Below are 17,989 nucleotides of genomic sequence, written 5' to 3' on the forward strand. Positions count from 1 at the left end.
CTGACCCCGAGGTCCCTGGAGCGGTCAGGAACGCCAGTGCCTTCCAAGCACCCAGATCTCTGCTGGGCACCCAACCCCAGGAACATGCAACCACCTGGGCTGCTGCGTCGTAACTGGATTTTCCCAGCAGCTGTCAGAGCTAAGCAGGCCCACTTGATACAAGCTCGGCTGGCCAGTAATTGGTGAAATTAGCAGGTCGGCAGGGGCAGAGGTCAGGTGGTTAATGCTGTAGTAGGGGTTTTGATGAAGTTAGTCCCTGCAGGACTAGAAGCCAGGGTTTGGCCTTCTGTGCATCTCGGGACTCTCCTGCCCCTTGAGTAATGTGGTTAGGGGACCTCCAGCTGCCAGCCTGTCCCAGGGGCTCCTGGAGGTGGGACCCAGCCAGAGCCTGGGCTGAGGCTGGAGGTGCAGCTGAGCATCCAGGTCACCTACTATGTTCTCCTGACCAGGGCACCTGCAGCACCAGAGGGCTTTGCAACCCCAAAAGATGTTGGGGTGATGCCCTTTGGCTTCCTAGAAGAAGGCTTTAACAAGCTCCCCTGGGAGAACCAACACCCAGGCCCACCTCTGGGCCACCATGGGTGTTCATCCCAGCTCTGCCTCTAGGTGTGGGATGGATTCCTCCCCAGGTCTCTCTGGGTCAGGCTTCAGCCTCCCCCCAGGTTCAAGGCCTTCCAGCATCTTCTTCCATCTGAGCTCCAGAGGTTATCCTCTGAGCATACCCCCTGCATTTTGTCATTCCCTAAAACAGTCTGCTCCCATTTTCTTTCACTTCCCATTACTTATTGGACACCTACTACATGCCAGACACTGGGCTAGGAGCTGCCATGCATGGCTGAGCAAAATCTGATTAGGTCCCTGCCCAATGGCACTCCCAGCATCTTTTCTGGTCATGCCCACACGCCTCTCTTCCCAGCCTGGGAAGCTAAGTAGCGACAGAGACCCTGTCACAATCAGCTTCAACCCTGAAGCCTGGAATCACCTCCTTTTCTGACTCCACTCCAGCCCCCAAGAAACAAGGACTTGCCAGCATACTGATCCTTCACACAGACACACACGTGTACTCCCATGGGCACACCTACCTTAGCTGTTGCTGCAATTATTTATTATTATTATTATTATTATTATTATTGTTAATATTTTGAAGGCAAATCCTTTGGAGTCAATAAATTGGATGAAATTCTGGCTCAGCCACTTGCCAGCTGTGTGACTCCTCTCCGTGCCTCCGTTTCCAGTTGTGTAACATGGGTCAATGACCCCAGTCTGGGAGAGTTGTGGGCATTACATTGAACTGTGTGTATCTACCTCACTGGCCTCTTTTCTTTTCCTGCCTCAGGGTCTTCGCACTTGCTGTTCCCTCTGCCCGGATTGCTTTTCCCCCAGATAGCTACATGGTCCACGGTATCACTTTCACTGCAGTCTCTGATAAATGCCACCCCCTCAGAGAGGCCTTCCGGGACCACCTGACTTAAAACTCCCCTGCCCGTCCCCTATCCCATCCTTCTCCATCAGCTTACCTGCCTGCCTTTCCTCTCTCACATTCCCTACTACTGGAGACAATAGTCTACACACCTGTTTGTTATCTGCTCCCCAACAGTGTCAGCTCCACAAGACAGGAATCTAACCACTTTGCCCTGTTGCTGTGTCCCCAGGGCTCAGTACATATTTCCTAAATTGCATTGAATTAAAAGTGCCTGACACATATTTGAGTTTGAGATTATTTCAAGATAAAAACATGCTTTAAGCCCTGGCTGGTGTGGCTCCGTTGGTTGAGTGTTGTCCTGTGCATGGAGAGGTTGCCGGTTCACTTCCCTGTCAGGGCACATACCCAGGTTGTGGGTTCAATCCCTGGTTGGGGTGCATATGGGAGGCAACTGATTGATGTTTCTCTATCACATTGATGTTTCTCCCTCAAAAAAAATCAATAAAAACATTTAAATATATATATATATGTATATACTTATATATTAAAATATATAGTTTTAAAAGACTGTCACTCAGTAGGCCCACAGGTAATCAGAACACAGCTTCCCCGTCTTCAGCACCAGCACCCCTCCCACGACAGGAAGCTCACTTGCCCTCGGGGAGTCTGCCTTGCTCTGACTTGGAGAAAGCTCTGCTTCCACAGGACCTTGTGACACCCACCCCTCTTGGGGTCCTCAGTCTGATCTCTGAGCCTCAGACCCATCTGCTCTCCTGGCCTGAGACAGCCCTGCAGAGACTTAGGGACAGCAACCGGAGTCCACCAGGCTGCCTTTCTCCAAGCTGTCTCCCCATCCCAGGCTGCCCACGCCCCCGCCCCTCCCCCAGGGCAGGACCCGGAGCCCAACACAAAAGTGGGAGCAGAAGTTCTGAACAGCTAACCTTCCCTCTTCCCTGAAGTCACGAGAGACTTCCCAGGAATTCTTTCATTAACACCTTCTAGTCACACAAAGCTTGGGCCCTCCCGCTGCTGGCCCAGCCAGGGCTCCCCGGCCTAACTTCCTTCATCTCTTTAAAGCAAAATTATTTACAAGTTTTCAGGACTGGGCATCTTCTTATTTCTAATTGGGCAACAGCTCTTGGATCTGCTCCCCGCTCCCAGGTGAGTGTGTCAGAGAGTGTGAGGTCTGTGCCTTTGGTGGCTCCTTCAATGAGGATACAATGCTGAGGACAGGCCCTGGGCCCAGGTATAAGACCTCACCCAGGCTCATAGGCATGTCTACAAGCAGCCACCCCCCCCCACACACACACACACACACACACCTTCTCACAGCCCCTGAGCCAGGTGCTGGGGTCAGCAATGAGGAAAACAGAGCTCCTGTTTTTGAGGAGTTTATGGTTTTCTGGGGCTGCAGACTGTAATCAAACTGCCTTCCACTGCTCCATGCTGCACATACACAGTCAGAAATGTGTGCATAGTGCCCACACATATGACATAGACCCCCGCCCACATAGGGTCATGTGGGCATCATCTGGGAAATCATATAAGAGGGTCCCAGTCCTCAGAATACCCACCAGGAGTTCTCCCAGGTGCCCACCATCTGTCTGCCACAGCAGCCCATGTACCTGTGAACTCTCCCGTGTACCTGTGTCCCCTGCCACAGCCGACAACTCTCAAAGGATGCCCACCACCACCTCAGAGCCCACACTAGAGTGTCACACCCAGAGCCCGCCCCGACTCTGAGGGCTGCCCTTCCTCAGGCCCCAGATGCCACAGAGGCAGCAGGAGCCTCCACCCCAAACTGTGTCTAGGGCGTGAGCAGGCCCAGCTCCTGTCCCATCTCCTGCTCTGGCACTGACTTCCTCCCAACAGTAGGCCTTTATTTGTCCTGCCTGGAGTCATCACACCCAATACTCACACACATGGACCCACACACACCACACCACACTCACACATACCCACACCACATCACACAAACCTCACCACATACATGCCACACCCATACACACACCGTGCACACATCGCACACAGACACACACCACACTCACAAAACATCACGTCACACACACCACTTCACACACCAAACCCCCATACCACATCACACACACGACACACCCACACCACACCACATCAAACATATCACCACCCCCACATATCACATCACACACACTTGCACACATCACACTACACTCACACCCCACCACAACACCCAGAAACATTTATTCTCCCAACAAATGTGTGCCCTGCCCCTTGGTGCCAGGCATTGCTCGAGAGGCTGGGGACACAGTGAGGGACAAGCAGGTGCAGGCCCTGCTCCCTAGCTCCTCAGAGTGGCTGAGAGGCGCACATCTAGCACAGATGAATACGTGAGGGCCATGGAAAAGCAGGTGAGGGGCTGTGAGAAAGCAGAGCAGGCAGGTGGGGAGCTCATTCAGAGCAGGGGTGTCAGGGCAGGACTCCTTGAAGAAGCAGTGCTGGAGCAAAGGCCTGAAGATGAGTGGACGTTCACGTGAGAGAGCAGCCTGTGGGCAGGCCGAGGCTCTCAGGCATCGGGTGCAATGAAGGGACAGAGGCAAGGCCGGGATGGGTGCAGTTCAGAGAGTGAGGGGTGGGGGGAGGTGAGACCAGGAAGGTGGGCAGGCCAGGTCCCAGGGCCTCGTGATGAGGATGAGGCCTGAGGTCTTTATGCTTAGAGCAAAGGTTGCCACTGAAGGCTTAAAGCAAGGTGGGTAACATGATGCAGTGTGGGCATTAGCACAACAACACCGAGAAGAATCCCTGTGAGGAGCAGGGGCCGGAAGTCGGGGCCAAAGCCCGGTGAGGATGATGTGGCCACACTGGCGTTAATAGTAGGCGTGGAGCCCGGCCAGCGTGGCTCAGTGGTTGAGCATCGATCTATGAACCAGGAGGTCACAGTTCGATTCCCAGTCAGGGCACATGCTTGGGTTGCAGGCTCGATCCCCAGTGTGGGGCCTGCAGGAGGCAGCCAATCAACGATTCTCTCTCATCATTGATGTTTCTATCTCTCTCTTCCTCTCCCTCCCTCTCTGAAATCAATACAAACATTTTTTTTTTTTTAATAATAGGTGTGGAACACAAGGTTGGATTGAGATGGATCGATGGTCATGGCATTTATCAACTGACACGATACAGATGAGAGATCATAAATCACCTGCAGAACCACCCCTGCATCCTCCCCTCACTGCCCCCAACAGTGGGATTTGGGAGGCAGTGCCCGCAGCCCTGAGGCCCAGGCCCCTCTGCACATCCTCCTGTGCTGGAGCCAGCACTGCGCAGGCCCACGTGGATGCCCACCACCCCCAAAGCCGGGCCAGCTGATTCGATGCACTCACTTGGAACGTTTATTAACCATCAGCCTGCGGATGTGGTCAGGCGGTGGGTGCAGGGCCTGGGAGGCCACGGTTACTTGCTGTCCACTCGTTTAAGCTGCTCCTTGCCGTTGATGGTCAACGACTTGAGCTGCCCATCCTCTTGCACTTCCACACGCTCCTGCCCGTTCTCCACGATGCGCTTGGTGGTGACCCTGTGTCCATTAACCATCTCCGTGGATGACATCACTGACTTGAACCCTGAGCTGCCAGAGCCAGAGCCCCCAAAGGAGGTGGATGAGAAGGTGGTGCGGCTAGCGGTCCCCCCGCGGCCCAGATTGTCGAAAGCGGAGAAGGCCTCCATGAAGGCTGGGAACTCACCGAAGCCGTTGGAGAAGGCGCCCCTCAGGCCATGGCCCTGGCTGGCACGGTCACTGTTGAAGGGGGCGACCCAGAAGTCAAAGGAGAAAGGATCCAGGCCACCAAAAAACTCGCGGAAGATGTCCTCGGGGTTCCGGAAGGTGTAGCCGCTGTCGAAGGGGCTGTTGTAAGGGGTGCTGGCCCCGCCACCGGCCCCCCAGCTGTCACAGCCCGCCCGGTCGTATAGAGAGCGCTTCTTGGAGTCGGACAGGACCTCGTAGGCCTCGGACACCTGCTTGAACTTCTTCTCAGCCTCCTCCTTGCTGTCAGGGTTCTTGTCAGGGTGCCAGCGCAAGGCCAGCTTTCGGTAGGCCTTCTTGATGTCCTCCGGGGTGGCACTGGACTGTACCCCCAGCACTTCGTAATAGTTAACCATGCTGAAGGGGGAGTTGGGGCGGAGGTGGGTGAGAAGGTGAAGTGGGCCGAGGGGCCCAGGTGATTAGGGTGGGTGCGGAGGAGGCGGCAGCTGGCGTGGGTCCCTCAGCAGGGGTCTTGCTGGCTCTGGGCGTGGCTCTGCCCAGCGAGTTTACCCTTTCATAGTACCAGCTTTCAGGGACAGGTGGACACCTCCACTGAAAGGGGTGGGGGGGAGGGGGGAGACACTGCCACTGTGGGGCCAGGCAGGGGCAGGTTCCCCAGCAGAGCTGAGACCAGGCCCTTTATGACATCAGCCCCTGGGCGGGGCAGATCCACCCCCAGCTCTGGACCCAGCAACACTGGGCATGTTGGCTGAGCCCGGAATCAGCCACAGGATCTGGGCCCACGTGGGCAACAAGGTCAGTGATGTTGGTCAAGGGAAGGGAGTGAGGGCTTCCTGGGATATGGTCCATGGCTGGGTTGTTGGTATGGGTTGAGGGGGCCCAAGGTGGAGGTTCAGGCAGGATAGGGGCAGGAGTTCATTCTTCTTGGGCCCCATTATTCTATCAGATCTTCAAAGGTAAGCTCCACAAAGTCGGGGATGTTTGTCAGCATCTAGGACAGTGCCTGGCAATCAGTTCAACTTGTTGAATGAATGAAGCTCAGAGACATGCAGCAACATACTCAAGGTCACAGAGTATGTCAGTGAGAGAGACGGAGATGCAGACCCAGGGCTTTCTGAGGCTAGTGGACAGCAAATATAAAGAAGTATTTCACCCTGGCCAGTTTTTCTCAGGGGTTAGAGCTGCAGCCTGCAGACTAAAAGGTCAAGGGTTCGATTCCCGGTCAAGGACATGCACCTGGGTTGCAGGTTCCCAGCCCCAGGAGGGGCACATACAGGAGGCAACCTAGCAATGTCTTTCTCTCACGCCACTGTTTCTCTCTCTCTATCTCCCCTCCTTCCTCCTTTCCACTCTCTAGAAATTAATGGAAAAAATATCCTCCAGTGAAGATCAAAAATAAATTTAAAAAAGCATTTCACTCAATTCTGGAAAGAAAAATAGCTCTAGATTAGTGAGTGTAATGGGTTGAATATTGTCTCCCCCCCGCCCCCCAAAAAAGGATATGTCCCTGTCATTATGGCCAGAATCTATGAATGTGACCTTATTTGGAAAAGTCTTCACAGATGTAATTAAATTAGGGATCTCAAGATGTGATCATCCTGGATTATCTTGGTTGGTTTTAAATCTAATGACAAGTACCCTTATGAGAGACACACAGAGAGGCACACTACGAGAAGAGAGGGTGATGAGATGGTGGAGGCAGAAATGGGGGTGATGCAGCGCAAGGAAAGCTGATAGTTACCAGAAGCTGGAAGGAGCAAGGAAGGGTCCTCTCTCGGAGACGCTGGAAGGACTGAAGCACGGATGACACTTAATTTTGGGCTTCTAGCTTCCATAACTGCGAGGGAACAAATTTCTGTTGTTTTAAGCCACCTAGTTTGTGTTAGCCATGGTAGCCCAAGGAAACTAAGACAGTATGCATTTCTATTTTTTAAATTCTTAAAAAATTCTTGTTCTGATGTTGGATCATTTTTTAGAAATGGCGATTGACAGTATTGATTAACATCTATTCCTACCTTCACCTGACCTCCCTCCAGTTAAGATGGAAAACATGCTAAACTGCGTCCTAACCAAGCCAGTGAGGAACTTAGTTGTTTGGATCACTAAGTCAACTAGGATGGCATTTCTCTTCCTTCTTCCCTTCCTTCATCCCTCCTTCCTGCCCTCTCTTCTTTCTCTTCTTCCTGTTTCTAATGTCTATTTCTTTTTATTATTCTCCCTCCCTCTTTCTCTTTTCCTTCAACACTCATTGGTACTGGGTTCCCAGCACCTTGCAGGGGACAGCATGTTCTCACCAATTCCAGATGCCCGGAGGAATGAAAGTAGAATCTGGAGACACTTTGCAAACCTGACCTAGTGATAAACGCCATCACCCCACATACCTTACCAAGAGCAGGACTTGCTCTCTGTGCCCCACATCCATCCACCCACACTGACTAACACACGTAACTCATGTCGCTTGGTAGAGGAAATAAATGACAGAATAACTTCACTGGGCTTAGCTACAGATGAAAATATTTCTACATTTTTGTAACTATATTTCTGCCACTATAGTTAGAACCTGTTATTGACAGGCCTGTCTATTGAAACTGGGGAAAGGTACCAACCCACATAATTCTCCATGACAATGACATTTTCTGTTGGTAACTCACTACCACCATCTTCTTCTATAGTCTTCTCTGCATAGCAGACAAGTCTGGAAGATTTTATAGAATCCCCTTACCCATATGGTCCCAGATTAGAGTCTTTCAATTCATGAGATTTGGAAAGTGGAAAAGAAAGAGGCAGTTGTAGGCAGATGACCACCCAAAGGTTCACAGCAGCTTCTGGGCAATTTTCTGAGAATCCCCTGCTTCAGAACTGGAGGCTGAGCTAGTCAGGGGCAGCATCCCAGAACATCAAGCGATTCCCAGCAGCTTCCTGTAAGCTCTGAGATCTACTCTCTTTGGAGCTGCAGACTGAGACTGTCAGCAATGAATGACTTGCTTTCTTGATCTTTACTCCCCTGGGTTGCTCAAAGGTTGTGGAAACTTTATTAAATGTCTTCATACCAGTTATTCTAGTACAGTCAGCAACTGTATACATGTGTCATAAGGACAGTTGCTCAGATGAAGGTGGTGCGAGTGGTGGACATGGGCAAGGTGATAATGATGATGATGATGCAGGTGGTGATGGTGTGATGTCAGAGGTGGTGTTGGAGGTGGTGATGATGGTTGTCATGGTTGAGCTAGAGGTAATGGTTAGCTGGCTGAGGTAGATGTGGTGGTGGTGGTGGTGGTGATAGAGGAGATGATGATGGTAGTGAAAAGGAAGGTGGTGGTAATGATAATGATGGTGGTGGTAGTGATGACAGTGACGGGTGTATTTCTGCTCATGGTAATGTGAATACTAGTAGAGGTAGACATGGTGATGATAATGATAGAAATGAAGCAAGTAGTAGAGATGGTAATGGTGATGATGATGGTGGTAGAGATGGTGGTAATAATGGAGGTAATATCAGAGGTGGGATGGTAGTAGCAGTGATAGAAGAGATGGTGATTGTAGTTATGATGATGGTCCTAGTAATGGTGATACTGGTTGAGGTAATGAAGATGATGTCCGGGGCAGGATGTGATAGGGGTGATGGGAGTGATAGTGTGGTAATAGTGATATGAGCAATGCGATGGTGATACCATAGTAATGGTGATGGTAATAGTGATGGTGGTGATGATGGAGGTAGGGATGATAGTATGGTGATGGTGATAGGGTGATGTGATATTGGTAAGGGGGTTGATGACAACAGCATCACTACAAGTGAGCCTGAGGGTGCCATAGCAGTGTAATTAGGACAGTATGTGGGTGGCTACAGCAATGTTAATAGACAAGAAACCCAGAATGATGAGGTGCCCAAGAAACCTACAGATGCTTCCTCCTCCCCAGGCTCCCCTCTTGCCTCCTTGCCTGAGACTCTGGTGCTGACCACCTCTGTCCTCCCAAGGAGGGATTTTCTTCTGGGCCCTGCTGTTCCAGAGCCCATTGGCAGGTTCCCTGTCCTGCTCTATGCCCAGGCCCTGTGCCCAGCCTGAGGCCTCATCCTGGGGTGGATCTGTAGGAAGCAGCTGGGGTGAAGACAGGGCTGGAGACCCCATCATATATCCCGTGGGTCAGAGCTGTCCCAGAGCCCCGCTCCTCACTGCTAAAAGTGCCCTGAAGACAGAAAGCCCTCCCAGATCCCCGGGTGGGCGTGGGACAAGCTCCCCACAAAGAAAGGTGTGGAGCCTGGTGGCAACAGGCAGAGGTGATTTCGCCTTTTACAAAGATGGAGGAATAGGGTGACCAGGCATGAGCATTAGCTCCGGCCCCCACAGTCTTGTCTCTCACAGGCCGATAGGCCAACTTCCCTCTCCAACTCTCTCTGTCCTCGTTGTCAATGGGGTAGTGAAACTCCTCCTTTTCGAGACTTCCTCCGCTCTGGGGAGCCAGCCTAGCCCCCCAGGTCTCTGACCTTTGATGTCCCTAAAGCCAGCCCCTGAGCCAGGCCTGAGGAGAGAGAAGACCTTGAGTGACCAGGTGATCTCAGGCAGAGCCTGGCCTGCACAGGGAGGACCAGAGAGGGCAGGGCACAGCCAAGATCACACAGCAATCCCAGGAACCCTCCCCCAGGGTGAGCTGATAGAGGCCAATTAGGCCACCAATTGGTATTCTGAGCAGCCAGAGGCCCCTCTCTGTCTTTGTAATTAATGGAGTGGCTTTTTAAAAGGATTCTAATCACCCCGGATTCCTATCTGCTTATCACTAGCATTCCTAATTAGATGATCCTGGCAGTCACTGGGCTAATTCTCTCCAGCCCCATGCAGCCCTGCCCAGCCTAGGGCAGCCCACCCTACCCCCCTCTCAGCCCCCACCCCCAGCCAGATGGGCAGTTCAGGCCTTCTCTCCCCTCAGGGCCCCGGGTTCTCTAACTGCATTACCTTCAGGATGGATGGGCGACAGCAATGGATGGATGGGTCACTGGATGGACAGTGACAGGTGAGTGAAGGGATTGAATGAACAACTATGAGAGTGCATAGATGGATAGACAGACAGACTGAGAGGTTAAGAGCTCAGCTTGTCAAGTCTGACAGCTCTGTTATTTATTGGCTGTGTGTTCTTAGTGAAGTCACTTAAGCTCTCTGTGCCATTTCCTCATCTCATCTGTAAAATGGGGGTAGTAATAGTATTTTCCTCATAGGGTTGCTGTGAGGACAGCTTACTTGCTAGTATAATGATGACACTGTTGATAAGGATGCATAGAGGGGTGGATGGAAAGACAGACTGACAGATGAGGGAAGGAATACTAGATGAACAGGTCCATGGAGGAATGGGTACAAGGCTGGATGCACATACAAATTGGTGGGCTTATGGAAAGCTGGTCACGTGGTGGGTTATTAAACAGGCGGAAGGGACAGTGAGTGCTCAGCGCAGACAGGGAGGTGTGGGAAGTGGAGGGCAGCCCTTCTCCTTCTCCAGAAGTGACAGGACCATCTCAGCTCAGGTCTCAACACAGACCTGGCTCAGGTTTGCTTTCCCTCCCTAGGACTGCCAGGAAAGCTTCCTGCTCAACCCTCCAGCTAGTGGGCATGGCTGCCCACTGGGTCCCCAGGATCCTTCCCTCAGTCTTAACACCCTTCCTGGTAGAGACCCATGCGGTCTCTGGCGGCTCACATCTAGCCTCAAGTAGGGCTTTACTACTAAGGCATCAGTTGTGGGGGCCCCCGCCCACTGAGTTCCAAAGTGTACCAGCCTGTTAGGGCACCCACTCTCCCCTCCTCACTCACACTTCCCTAGTCCTCAGCCCACCACCCCTGCATGGAGTGACCCTGGGCAGGACTCTGATCGCAGGTCCAACAGCTGGTCCCAAGCCTCTGGATTCAACTCCCAGAGCCTTCCCACATACCCATGGGCTCCACAGCTTCTGGTATATGGGGTTTCCTAGATCTTTCTGGAAAGAGTATACAACAAAGAAGCCTGACGTGTCTTCTAGAGTCAAGGCCTGCATGCACGCATTCACATCAGCAGACATCCATTCATTCATCTACCCAGCTAATTCACACATCCATCCATCCACCAACCACTCACCCATCTATCCATCCCACAGGTTTCTCGAGCTCCTGTCCACACATGTGCTGTGTGCCGGGCACTCTTCTGGGTATTGCGGGTATATATACCAGTGAACATACTAGACAGGGCCTTGTCCTCATAGAGCTGACATCTAGTGGTGGAGATACAAGAAACTGATAACTTATGAACGTTCAATATAATGGCAGGTAGTGAACGGTGTCGCGGAGAAAAACAAAGCAGAAAAGACTTAGAGAGTGATAGCGCTTCTCTTTTAGACAGGGTAGTCAGATAGAGCACCTCCACATGCACACGCAGGCACTGATGCCCCCGTGTGTTTGTGCATACCCGTACAGACAAATACACATGCATACATGCGCACGCAAGCACACACACACACACACACACACACACACACACACACACACACAAGGCCTGCAGCCCTGCTGTGCCTGGTCAGTGTCTCTAAAGGCACCCCTACTGGCTCCAGCTGGGGAGGTCCAGGACTGTTGGCCCTTCCTCCCCTCAGGCTTCTCCACGCCCGGAAGGGTGGGTAGGACCTGTGACTTGGTCTAACTACCAGAATGTGGGACGTTATTCCCGAGTGCAGGACATTATATAAGACTCCGGCCAAGCTGCCAAGAATCCTGCAGCTGCAAGCAAACCTCAGGTCGAGCCCAGCTTTGGTCAGCATGTGACTGCCGCTTTGTGGGACCCTAAGTGAGGACCCAGCTACATGGTGGTGTTATAATTAGTAGCTATTTTTTACACACTGTGGGCTCCTGACCCACAGAGACTGTGAAATAATAAATGGGTGTGGTTTTAAGCTGCTCAGTTTGTGGCCATTTGTTATGCATGGTACTTGCTATATTAGTGGCTGTATTTTTAGATTTCTGAAATGTTTCATAATTGAAATTAAAAGGTTAAGAAAGATCCCTATGATATAAAACAGAAAGCAACAAAAATGAACAAAACACACACAAAAAACTCACTGACACAGACAACAGTGTGGTGGTTACAGAGGGAAAGGGGGTTGGAGGGAGATCGAAGAGAGGAAAGGATATGATGACAGGAGGAGACTAAACTTTGGATAATAAACACACAATGCAATATACAGACAGCATATGATAGTACTGTGCTTGAAACATATATAATGGTATTAACCAATGTCACCCCAATAAATTTAATAAAGAAATCTTTAATGAAAAAAAAAAAGATAGATCTCTATAGAAGAAGAGACAGGTTGCAGGGCATGAGCCTGAGGCTGGGGGTTGGGGGCAGGTAGTACAAGCAGGTGAGGATGACTCTAGGCAGTGGACGGTGGAAGGGGCACAGAGAATAATGTCAGGATGGTGTCAGTGGTGGTGTGCTCTGATATGTGTGTACAAGCCCCCTTCATCCCTACCTTTTGAGGAAAGGAGGCCCATCCCAACATCCCCTCAAAGCTGGGGAAACCTGAATCACAGACCCACCTCCCAGATCAGCCCAGGCAAACCTGGGGAAGGGACAGGGAGAAGGAGCAAGGGGTCCCTAGGGAGCCCCACAGTGTAGCAGAGGCACTGGGAGGGACAGATGGGACAGTGGAAGAAGGCAGCTGCAAAGAGTCCACTAAGTCCCCTCTCCAAGGCGGTGATCCCTATAACTCCAGCCTGCATGCCCGTGCGGAGAGATCCTAGGGCCTGAGACCTCAATCCGGCCCCCACTGGTCCTCAGTTTCCCCAGCTAGACAGGAGAGGCCAAGGGAACAGGGTGAGGGGAAACACAGAAAGCACCTACTAAATAGTCAGAGGCATCCCAATGGCATTCCCAGAGACCTTGAGAGTCTTAGATGCTGTGGAGAAGGAGAAATAGAAGGGGGAGCAGCTTGTCCTGGATCCCAAACACCCTGGGCTTCTAGGAGTTGAAAAGTTTTTGCGTGGGAGCTCAGTCTGAAGACCAATGGGCTGAAATGGCATTAGAAGGGGGTCTCTCTTAGGACTGAGGACCTTTGTCTTTCTCATATTATCCTTACAACAATCCTGCAAGGTGTGGTCTTGTTTTACTGGTGAGGAGTCAGGATTCAGAGAGGCTAAGCCGTTCGCTCCAGGCTGTGCAGAAAAAGAAGCAGTTCTGTCTGCTCCACAGCTAGGTCTTGCCCCTGAGTGATACTGGTTGGGGCCTGGGAAGTTCCTGAAGAGCTTAGGGAGGGAGAACTCAGATAAGGCTTCCCCTGGGATCTATGCCTAGGGTTTTAAAGGATGAAGAGGAGTTCTCCAGGCAGATCTGAGGAAGAGAACATCCCAGGGAGAGAGACCAGTCAGCACAAGGTAGAAGGGAAAAAAAACATATTTTTTTCTTAATAATTCTTAATAATTTAAATTACAAAGGTGGCACTTAGTTATAAGACATTAAAATACTAGCACAAACCCTAACCGGTTTGGCTCAGTGGATAGAGCATCAGCCTGTGGACTGAAGGGTCCCAGGTTTGATTCCGGTCAAGGGCATGTACCTTAGTTGCGGGCACATCCCCAGTAGGAGGTGTGCAGGAGGCAGCTGATTGATGTTTCTCTCTCATTAATGTTTCTAACTCTCTATCCTTCTCCCTTCCTTTCTGTAAAATATCAATAAAATATATTTTAAAAAAATACTAGCACAAGTGTATAAAATGAAAAGGGCCCTCTAACTCATCCTGGATCTATCAACTTCTCAGAACTAGCAACCATTTTTTTTTTTTTTTTGGTATGTATCTTCCCAGATATTTTCCTATCTCTGCACAAGCATTTTTTAAAACAAACAAAAAAGCGTCATGTTTTATATATTACTAGAGGCCCGGTGCATGAAATTTGTGCATCGGGGGGAGGGGTCCCCTCAGCCCAGCCTGCACCCTCTCCAATCTGGGACCCCTCAGGGAATGTCCAACTGCCAGTTTAGGCCCAATCCCGGGGATCGGACTGGAACCAGCAGTAGGGCATCCCTCTCACAATTCCGGATCGATGGCTCCTAACTGCTCACCTGCCTGCCAGCCTGATCACCCCTCACTGCTCCCCTTGCCGGCATGGTCACCCCCAACTGCCCCCCCCCTCCGCCAGCCTGGTTGCCCACAACTGCCCCCCTCCCGGCCTGGTGGCCCCACGCAGCCTGTGTTCAGTCGTCTGTCCAGTTGTTTCAGTCGTGACGGACCCTGGCTTTTTATATATATTAGGATTCTGCAATATGCTTTTTTTCAAAAACCTGCAATTTTGCTTTTTCCCCCTAGGGCTTCTGTGAGGTGAACCTGAAGAGTGCTCATTGGGCCAGAGAGCATGTGGAATTTTGGTCAACACTCCCACCAACATCATGTACTAGGTCTGATTCCACATTTGTCTGGCCTTTTCCATTTTTGCTAAGATGAGAGGTAGAAAGTGGTACCTTCCTTTTTCGTTTGCATGTATTGCATCATTTCTGAGGGTTAGCACCTGTCTAAATGTTTACTGGCTGTTTATTTACATTTCTATTGGGAAGGACCTCTTTGTGTACCCTTTGCCTGATATTCTTTTTGGAAGGATGGGGGGGTTATTATATATTTATTTTTCTATTTTGACTGTTTGCATATTTTGCAAAATTATCTCCCATTCTTCAATGATTATTTCTAAATATTTTAAATCATTAAAGCTATTAAATCTCATTATTTGAAAAATGGAAGAAAACAAAAGAAAAGTAACCTATCACATAGATGTTGCTATTTGTTAACATTTGGTGAAAATTCTTTCCTCTTAGATGCTAGTTATTGTCGCGATTGTGTTACCCATTTCTATTCCATGACTTGCCTCTAAAAGCATAACCTTCAGGAGGGATTCTAAAAGCTTTCTAGCGGATGTCCTATAGTTCCCTCTCCTTTTTTCCTCTATACATAACATAGAATTGACCATCTTGAAACTCTGTACCCATTAAACACTAATTCTCCATTCCCCCTCCCCTAGTTCCTGCCACCCACCATTCTACTTTCTGTCTCTATGAATTTGACTCCTCCTCTAAGAGCCTCATATAAATGGAATCATATTTTATTTGTCCTATTGGGACTGGCTCATTTCACTTACCATAATGTCCTCATGGTTCATCCATGTTGTAGCATGTGTCAAAATTTCCTCCCTTTTTAGGGCTGCATAATATTCCATTGCATGGATTGACCACATTTTGTTTATCCATTCATTCACAGATAGACACTTGGATTATTGCCACCTTTGGACTACCGTGAATAATGCTGCTATGAACATGGGTATGCAAATATATTTTCAAGTACCTGTACTCAATTCTTTTGTGACTATTTTCTTATCATGCCCTTTTTTGAGCATTTAGGTTGTATACAATCTCTCCGTTTTATAAATAATGATGTCCTGAACATCTTTGTATGGGAGCTTCTTGTTAAAGGCATTTGGATGATAACTCAACATTCAAGTCTTGAAAATGGAATTATCTCAGAGCTCGTTACAAAAGCACTATTCCAAATTATCCCACCATTCCCTCCCCACTGCAAAAGCTTTTTCATCTTGCACGTTCAATACTTTTTCTTTTCTTTTTTTCTCTCTTTGATTCCTAGAAGGCTGAACTTAACCTTGAGTTTTGCAGTGTACCTCTGTGGAGGAACCAACCTGGGAGATTCAGCTGGGTGGGTTGGTGTTTGGTTTCAAGACTAACTCTTTAATAAATCTCAGACATGTAATAGGAGATGTGTGATGATGCCAGGACTCAAACTCAGTGTCCCCAAGACCCAGCAGGCATGGGCATAGGGGCCAGATGGAGAGAGATGGAGGCAGAGCTTCCTGAGGGGGGGAGAGGCAAAAAAGCTCTGCAGACACGCAGTTCCTGGGGCCTGACCTTCTGCCCACCTTTAAGTGAATCTCCTCGTTTAAGATCATTTGCAACTCATTTATATTTTTACAAAACATCATGCAGCACCAACAAAACCTGTCTGCTGGCTGGATAAGGCCACAGCTGCAGGTTTTTAATCTCTGAGTAAGTGTTCACCCAGCGAGATGCTAGTTGTTCCAACTCCGCTTGATTGAATAACCCTCCACCCTTGCATTGATTCAGGATACCTCTTTTATCATCCATTATCTTGTAAATAATAAGCTACGCTTTGGGCTTACCCAAATCTGTGCCATTGATCTACCGATTCTTACAGCAGAACCCCAGGCTTGAATGATTCTGATCATAGAATCTTGTTTAGTATTAAAAAGCATTTTACACACACACCTCACTTTATTTTCCCTAATTTTCTGACTTGTTCCACTAGTCTTGTCAGTTTTTCTAGATAAGTTTGGAACCACTTTGCCTAAAACAACAACAAGACCCAAAGGATTACTTATTTCCTGTCTCTCATTATAAGCTCAGTTAGGACAGCCCACTGATTTTGGGAGCAGCCTACTGTTGGCCTTCTTTCCCGCCTCTCAGGTGAGTTTGTCTTTCCCTTCCATCAAGTGAATGGCAGGCATTCCTCCCAAACCCTATTCACAAGGGGCAGGGTCCATTCCCAGTCCTAACCTAGGGGTGAGTTACCAGGAGACAGCACAGCAGGGACTTTTGAAGAAGGATGAGCTGGTTTCGAAGAATTACAAAGAGGGTTTGGTTTCTTCCTACAAAAAAAAAAAAAGGAAGAAGAAGCAGGGCTTGGAGTGTCCTGGTAGGAAGAAGGGGGAAGAGGCCTTGGGCCAGCCAGCCCCACTTTGATGCAAACGATAGAACAAAGGTCAACCCACCCCAGGCACCCTAGCACCAGGCCCCTCGAATCATAAAGGCACCCATTGCCTTGCTAACGATGGCCATTTATTTGCAGTGCTTGGCCTGCCTGCCCTGCCCTGCCTGAGAGCCCTGAAGCCACAAAATCAAAACTGTGCATCTGTACAATGACTCTGGGCAGTGGGAGTCATTGTTATGAGCTGATTTTTATAGAGGAGGTAACAGAAATCTCTGAGCTTGGTCCTACTGCTTTCCAGTAAATTTGGACCCGGGACCTGCCAGAGTCAGCCTGCTTTCCCTGCTCCTAGAGATCACCCCTCTCCACTCAACACCATCCCACAATCTCCCCCCACCCCAACCCTCCCCAGCTCTTTGTCAGAAACAGCTCCTGCTGATTCACCAGAGCAAGATCTTGGTGTGTTTTCTCTCCAACCCAAATGCCAAGAACAAATAGGGTCAATAAACATTAGTAGGGTAAATGAATGAGTCTATTCAACAGACATTTAGGAAGCACCTACCACAAGCCCACAAAAGACAACTGGATGCAGGAATGACAAGACAGACACAGTGCCTGCCCTCTTGGATCTCACACTGCAGAGACAGGGCATCCACTCTGCTTGTTTCCTGCCGGCTGCCTCTCGGCACCTTCGACAGTGCTTGGCACTAGGTGCTCTAAAAATGCTGGTTGGCAGAAGGAAGGCAATAAGACTGGAGGAGGTATTCAACAGGCCTGTGTACAGTACACACTTGATTACGTAACAATATATGCACACAACCCTGCAGTTATGAGCTGGGACACAGGAAAGACATCCCGGCCCTCACTGTGGCTACAGGTGGCAGAAGGGAGGCAAACATGCTCTGAGCTGGGAAAGGAAAAGAGGGGAGCTTCTAGAAGGCTTGAGAGGGCCCAGGCATTCAAATGGGCAGACAAGTGTCCACCCAGCTTCACAGGTGGGTTCCTGTATGCTCTAGGTTTCTCTTCTACAGGGAAAGGGCATGGGTAAAGTAGTGGTGGCATACCAGGGGCAGAGATGTCCTGAATCAGAGTGCCAGGGATGCTCCCCCAA

The 17,989-nt window shown here is 49.9% G+C and overlaps 1 protein-coding gene across 1 annotated transcript; it reads right to left on the reverse strand.

Annotated features, from left to right (window-relative positions):
- Positions 1–4,846: 4,846 nt before the first annotated feature.
- DNAJB8 (DnaJ heat shock protein family (Hsp40) member B8) lies at positions 4,847–5,548 on the reverse strand (the record flags this gene model as incomplete). The annotated part of the gene is made up of 1 exon (XM_079784218.1): positions 4,847–5,548. The coding sequence occupies one exon, from the start codon at positions 5,546–5,548 to the stop codon at positions 4,847–4,849; it is 702 nt and encodes a 233-aa protein (XP_079640344.1).
- Between the last annotated feature and the right edge of the window lie 12,441 nt (positions 5,549–17,989).

The sequence above is a fragment of the Cnephaeus nilssonii genome (assembly GCF_951640355.1).
Source record: "Cnephaeus nilssonii genome assembly, chromosome: 11".
Lineage (NCBI taxonomy): Eukaryota > Metazoa > Chordata > Mammalia > Chiroptera > Vespertilionidae > Cnephaeus > Cnephaeus nilssonii.